The sequence below is a fragment of the Uranotaenia lowii genome, chromosome 1 (assembly GCF_029784155.1).
Source record: "Uranotaenia lowii strain MFRU-FL chromosome 1, ASM2978415v1, whole genome shotgun sequence".
In the NCBI taxonomy this organism is placed as follows: Eukaryota; Metazoa; Arthropoda; class Insecta; order Diptera; family Culicidae; genus Uranotaenia; species Uranotaenia lowii.
The window spans coordinates 14,499,598-14,507,109 of NC_073691.1; the positions used below are offsets into that span (position 1 = coordinate 14,499,598).

A 7,512-nucleotide genomic window follows, 5' to 3' on the forward strand; every position below is an offset into this window, starting at 1 on the left:
AAATCAATTCAAATCAATGACGACTTGTCCTCTTGCAAGCCTCTTTCATTAAATCCTAATACAGTAGGGACTTTTTGTCTAACAAGCAATCTTGTATTTTATTTAATTCAAAATAATGGGGACTTGTCCTCTTGCAAGCCATGTTTTATTTAATTTCTCTCAAAAACAATGGAGACTTGTCCTTTTGCAAGCCATCTTTTATTCAATTTCACTCAAAAACAACTAGGACTCCGAAAAAATGGCGAAATATTAACATGGTACTCTTCAGTAAATTTTTCGCACCTTCTAGTGGTTGCAGCTTTCTTTCTCATATCGGAATGTTTCTTCGGTTGACCTTCCTTTACATATTTTAGAGGTGGCTATTTTTTTTCATTTTCAATTCCAGAAATTATTAAGATGTTAAGCACAAAATAATAATTCTATTTTTTATTTTTTTTCAAGGTTATGATACACTTCGATCGCTTCCGTCGACAGAATCAGCTAGCTTCAACCGATAGATGAGCTCGTGAACGTTCAGGATGGAGGTCTGTCTGGAGAATTTTACAGCCGCTGATTTCCAACCGCCCATTGAAGGTCGCTACTTCATCCAGGATTGTTGGATCGCCCTACTAGATGTTATCGGTAAGTTCAAAGTTTAGAAAAATGATCTTCAACCGTTCCCTTAATAACCTTTGAAGTCCATAGGTGACGACCCGGAGTTTCTCTACGTTTGGGCCCTCCCACTTTGGACCAATGCCTTCTACTGGATGTTTGGATCTTTATTTTTGATAGTCGACCTTACTGGAAAGCCAAGCTTTTTGCGAAAGTACAAAACCCAACCTGGAAAAAATGAACCTCTGGACAAAGCTGAAATGGTCAGAGTATTTCTGTGGATTCTGTTCAATCAGTTCGTCGTACAGCTTCCGATAGCTTATATCGGCTACCAGTTGGCTGATAAGACCAATGCACCGAATATGAGAATCCTCCCTAGCGGGTGGGTTGTTCTTCGAGATATTTGTATCGGGACTTTCTTCGTTGAAGTCGGTGTCTATTACGTGCATCGGTGCATGCACAAGAAGCCATTCTATCGGTTGTTTCACAGAATGCATCACGAGGAAACGGCTCCGTACGCGCTCTACTCACTGTATTGCCATCCGCTGGAGCACCTGTTGAACAACATTATTCCCTCCAGTCTGGGGATCATCCTGATGAAAAGCCATCCGGCCACCGCAGCCATTCACTACCCGCTGATGCTGATTGAAACGATGCGGGATCACTGCGGATACCATCTGCCGTTCTTCTTTAGCCCGGAACGACACGATTATCATCATGCCAAGTGAGTAACGGAAAAGTTTACTTTAAAAATGTCTTAAAATTTTATGTTTACTTATTCCCTAGATACACCGACTGTTATGGACCCTTCGGTATCATGGATTGGTTGCACGGTACTGAGGGAAGCTTCCGTAAAACTAAACAGTTCCAGCGGGATCGAATTCTGCTGACGACGAGGTCGGCACGGGAAATTTTTCCGGATCATTAGAATCAATAAAATACGAGAAAGTATATTCTGTCCTCTCCAGCGTTACTCACTTAAAATGCCCAATGGGAAAATTTGACCCTAGAATTCTAAAAAAATCGAAGCCACAGGTTTGAGGACCTGAAGTAGTACTTATCTGACAATTCATTCAATGTGAGCGGCGTCTAATGCAAGCCAAGTGGACTGCGCCTGAATGCGAGATGTGTGCTGCGTCTAATGTGTATATCGAAATATGTTAATTGATTACGCCTGAGTGCGAGTTCAACTGATTTGCGCCTACAAACTGTAGAATCCCGGACGGTACAGGGTTTACAGGATTTTCAGGTTTCATCTCGATGTTAATTCCTGTCTGACATTATTCTAGCGATTGCTATCGTTGATGCTTCGAATTTGTCTCTAATAATCTTATGCTTCACCAGAGGCATATCAAGGATGCCATCTTTTCCCCTTTTTCAATGATTCATTTTAATTTTATTATTATTATTATTGTCTTCTTAATTCCTGTGCCATGGGCTAAACGCAGCCAACTTTCCGATGCCTTGGGCTGAAATCCGGTTACAGCCTTCCCAACCAGAAAGGCCGAACCAAAACAAACAATCAGCAGCCTTAAAAACCTGCGCTTTCTAAGCCAATTCGTTCTCTTCCACCGAAAGGCCATATCGAAATAAACAATCTGCAGCAGCAGCTTTAAAAATCTGCGCTTCCTATGCCAATCCGCCCTTTTCCACCGGGAGGCGAAATCAAAACCAACAATCAGCAGAAGATGCCTTGAAAAACAGCGCTTCCTAAGCCAATTCCGCATTTTTTCTTCCACCGGAAGGTCAAACAAAAACAAATTGGAGAAACTGCCTAAAAAATCTGTGCTTCCTAAGCCAATCCGTCTTTTCCCACCGGAAGGCGAAATCAAAACAATCAGCAGCAGCCTTAAAAGCCAACTCCTTAGCCAAGTCCGTATTTTTCCACCGGAAGGCCCAATCAAAACAAACAATCAGCAGCAACAGTCTTAAAAATCAGCGCTTCCTAAGTCACTCCGTTATATCCATCGGATGGCCTCATCAGCCCCAACAATGTTATCACCAACAATTTGCGCTTTCGAATTTATCTGTCTTATTTACCAGAGGAACAAACAACCAGAGCAGCAGCCATAACAATTTGCGCTTTTTGTGCATCTCCGGCTATTGAAGGTGCCAGAACCATTTCTAAAAAGGCTTAGCATCAGCCTTGCAAATCAGTGCTTATTTTACCAACTTCACCATTGTCGTGATTTTACGAATTTTATGGACCTCAACTCAGCTGTTCACTCAGACACTGTCGTAGTTTTGATTTTTTTTTGTCCTAATAAATCCACTCGAAATGCGTCTTTCGTTTCCAAGACTGGTTAATAGTCTGACGTCATGTTCGAAAAATTTTATGTTGTCCCCATGGCAAGACCTCTTATGAGCCGAAGTACCGCGGATCGCTACCGTGTTCTTCGGATGGGTTTGAGTGTACCTATTCAAACTTCTTTACAACAGACAATAGGCTCATTGTTTGCGGGCGAAATGTTCTCAGTTATGTCGTCTGAATTCCCTAAGTTTAACATGGGACCAGTTTCGCTAGCTCACGATACCAGCAAACCACCATCAAGGTGTGTTTATACAAATATCCCTCCAGCTTTTAAAAACGAAACGGAAAGAAGACTACAAGAATTGCTGGAAGCAGGCATAACTGAATGCGTAAAAAACGAGATGGATAAATCTTTTTGCTCTTCCCTACTGGTCGTACCAAAAGGTAAGGGCGACTTAAGGCTAGTGGTTGATTTAAGAAGTCCTAACAAAGCCATTATACGAACCCAAGATGCCGACACATGAATCCATTATTGCGGATTTAGATGGGGCAAAGTTCCACTGGGGGGGGGGTGTGGGTTTTCCACTTTAGATATAACTAGCACGTACTTCCACATTGAACTGCCAGAGGACTCAAGACACTTGATAATTTTTTTCGCTGGCAATGGGACATACCGTTTTGAAAGGCAATGTTTTGGACTCACTAATGCCCCAGACATATTCCAGGAGGCTTTGCAGAATGCAGACAGTTGTTTTACATGGACGTCCTGGTTCCCAAAATTACTTGGATGACGTTAGAACACGACCGGATCTTGAAAATTGTATTACGGCGCTCTAAAGAACATAATGTCCGTCTTTACAGAGCAAAATACATGCAATTGGCAGACTGTCACATGATGGAATGCGAATACAAGACAAGCTCAGTGCTATCCAAAACTTTTGAAAACCTGAATCACAGAACGAGGCAGGACGTTGGCTAACTCGGAATACTTCTATTGGGGCCCAGAAGAGGAGGAAGGGTTTGAATACTTAAAGCACGACGTATTCAAAAATATCTCCCGTTCAGGTTATATTGAGTGTAAAGGTCGAACTGAACTGTCTGTCGATGCTTCTCCGATCGGATTGGGAGCCGTTTTACTACAGTTCAATACTAACCAGGAGCGACGCATCATCGCATGTACATCGAAATCTTTGACGGAAAGAGAATGTAAATACCCCTATACCCAAAAAGAGGCTTTGGTGGTAGTATGGGCGGTGGAACGATTTTCTGCAGGCGGACTTTTTAGCAGTCCCTGGCTGTGGGTCAGGAGAATTGCTAAGTCGACATGTATTCGAGATTTCTTTCTTTGATGCTAGAAGTACCAACCTTGCTCTGTATGTAGAATCTTTTTTACCTTGGGTCTTCCACTAATTATCCAAACAGATAATGGACCTCCCTTCCAAAGTAAGGAGTTCATAACCAACTGGGAAGATAAGGGCTTGAAGGTCAGGAAATCTATCCCCCTAAGCGCGCAGTCCAACGGAAGGATAGAGAGGCAAAGTCAGGGAATCATGAGGGCCTAGCTGCTGCAAAACAGAAGGGTGTAAACTGAAGACTGGCCCTTGAAAATTATATCCATATTCACAACACATTCTAGCTACATCCCTCATTTCGTCTCACATCACTTGTTGTGAGAGGTCGTCTTTTTTTCCTCCACTTGGTGAAGCTCGAGAAAAGTTTTCAAAGTTAATTCATGAAGTTTTGTGGTGCAACTAAAAATAGCCCGTGCGTGCGATTACACAATAAGCGGCAGCATCGGAAAAGGAATCTTCTTTCCAAGCAGCGGGACTCATCCGGATTCAGTCTACCGTAAGAGCGGCTGGATTTTTTTTGGAAGCTCGAATAATTCGGACTTTGATTGCCGTTATCGGGGAACCAATTAATCAAGGTGACCACGAATTGAAGACAATTTGCATTCTGATCAACAGGCGGACAGGCAGTACTATAGGAGTGTTATTCAATTGACCAGAAGAAAACCACGTGGTGGACGGCCATTGTTGACGTTCGAAATCGGGATCATCGTTGACACTGAACGAAATCATCGTTTACGAGCTACGAAACAAGTTGGTAATTTCTCATTTTTCTCTTTTTCTACCCTATCTATTTCCCTTTTTTTGTGCTTTCGATAATGAAGTGCTTCGTTCGTATTTTCCAAACGGAAGGCATTAGTGTCTCCGTTGGAAAATATGAACGAAGGCGGGGGGTTAAACCCTTCATTTATGGATGAAAAGGGTTTGATGTATGAGAATGAGGAGCATTTGGAGGATTCGGATGAGCCTGATATCCCTCAAATGCGAACCATTCTCAGATGTATGACGATTCCTCATCATCCACAGCGAAGGATAAAACAACCCGGCTCCGAAAATACGTAGAAGGCTCAGCTTTCTCTGGCCCTTGGTTGGTTTTCATCCGGCCCAAAAAAAATGGTAAGCACCTAAATGTAGTTCAGATCACGAAAGATCTGGCAAGGTGGTCCTCTGTATCCAGCGTAACTAAGGTGCGGCCTAATAAGTTGCGCGTTGTTGTGGGCAACCGGAAGACCGCGAATGAAATTGTAGCCAGCAATTTCTAAGATTTAGAGTATCGCGTCTATATTCCGTCACGAGACGTAGAAATCGAGGGTGTGATCACAGAAATGAGTCTGAAGGAAGAGTACGTTAAGTCCAAGGGCGTTGGTAAGTTCAGGAACCTTGATTCGACTTCGGTTGATATCTTGGATTGTCGCCAACTCCAAACTGCCACCGTCGTAAACGGAGTTAAAAAGTACTCGCCTTCAGCCTCATTCCGAGTGACCTTTGCGGGTACCGTCCTCCCTCTCTACGTCTTGATTGACGGAGTGTTGATGCTTCCTGTGCGGCTCTTTGTGCCTCGCGTAATGGATTGCAAAAGTTGCATCAAGTTGGGGCACACTGCCTCGCACTGCTGTAACAAGAAACGGTGTCCCCAATGCGGGGAGCATCATGGGGTTCGAGCGCGCTCAGCAATTGAACACAAATGTGTCTTTTGCGGGGGCTCACCCCATGATAGCTCCTTGTGCGAGGCATTTAAGAGTCGCTGGGATAGTCAAAAGCGCTCTTTAAAGGAACGACAAAACGTTCCTATGCCGCCATTTTGAAGAGCGCGGCGCCTCCGATACAACCTAAGTCCACTAACATTTTTTCAGTGCTGCCAGTTGACAGTGAAGATAATGAATCCACTGATCAAGATCAACCGGTTATTTTTTTAGCAAACTCCCGGAAACGCGCAAAACCTGCTTCTAAGAACCCCAGGGTTCCAAAAAAAAAATTGCAACCATTAGCTCTCCTATTAAAGTTAGGCGAAAACCGACTACATCTTTAAAAGAAAAACTTGTTCCTCCAGGATTCTCCATGAAATTTGCACCCCAAAATATACCAGAAATTCCGACGACTTCAAAGACCCCAAAAACTAATGTACTTTTGTCAGAACCAACTGTTCATTCGGGACTGTTCAAGTTGTCTGACATTTTGATTGGTGTATTCACGTTTTTCAACGCATCAGAATCGGTCAGGAATTGTAACCTCAATGCTACCTGTAGTAAAGACATTTTTAAAGTAATTGATGCAAACTTAGCCCCTTCTTTCAGTGTTTATCCCTCTCGACGGCTAATTTACGTCCAGAGGTCGGAGATATCACTGTTTTACAGTGGAATTGTCGTAGTCTCATTCCTAATATGGATCCGTTCAAATTTCTTCTTCATGAAACTAGTTATGATATTTTTGCCCTTTCTGAAACATTGCTTTCTTCTCAATCAAACGTCTCTTTCCACGATTTTACATTATCCGTTTGGATCACAACGATTCTTATGGAGGGGTGCTTTTGGGGATCAATAAGAGCCACTCCTTTTATAGAATCCACCTCCCTTTATCAGGAGGAATTGAAGCTGTTGCATGTCATACAACTATAAGAGGTAAGGACTTATGTGTTGTCAGTTTGTACTGGCCTCAGAGAGTTGCAGTGGATCGAAATCACCTAGAGAACCTGTGTTCAGTTTTGCCTGAGCCAAGGTTGATCCTGGGTGATTTCAATTCACATGGAACTGTCTGGGGAGAACAAGTTGACGATAGTCGTTCTACTCTTATTTATGAAATTTGTGACAGTTTCAATTTAACAATTTTGAACAAAGGTGAAAAAACACGAGTACCTAAACCTCCTGCAAGACCAAGTGCAATTGACCACTCACTCTGCTCAAATTCATTATCATTGGAATGGCAGTGGAATCCCTGCGAGTTTTGGAAATAATATAAACTTACGTTAGCGTGTACTGTTGCTATTTGACTTCAAAATGGCAGCAACATCGATTTGTAACGAAAGTAACGCAACCTAGATGAGAGAAAGTGAGCGGGTAGTTCAGCACAGAGAAGGGGTGAAAATTTAGGTGAAGAGAACGTTACGTAAGTCAAGCGGTGTCGGGATCGATAGACAGCAATCGCTGGTCGAGAGTTTCAAGTTCTTTGAGAGTGTAGAACAAGCATGACCCGGAGAGAAATCGTCAGTTGGTAAAGTATTGTAGAAAAGCACAGATCGCATTTTTGCTCGTCAGTGTCTAGTAAGTTGTGAAATTCCTTAAAATTGGCGTCTCGGAGAACTAGCTTCGGATTCATCGAAAAGGA

The 7,512-nt window shown here is 42.8% G+C and overlaps 1 protein-coding gene across 1 annotated transcript; it reads left to right on the plus strand.

Moving 5' to 3' along the window:
- Positions 1-518: 518 nt before the first annotated feature.
- Positions 519-1,519, plus strand: LOC129757896 (fatty acid hydroxylase domain-containing protein 2-like). Its single transcript, XM_055755274.1, has 3 exons — positions 519-621; positions 685-1,315; positions 1,378-1,519. Exons 1-3 carry the CDS (start codon positions 519-521, stop codon positions 1,517-1,519), a joined length of 876 nt encoding a protein of 291 aa, XP_055611249.1.
- The last annotated feature ends 5,993 nt before the right edge of the window (positions 1,520-7,512 follow it).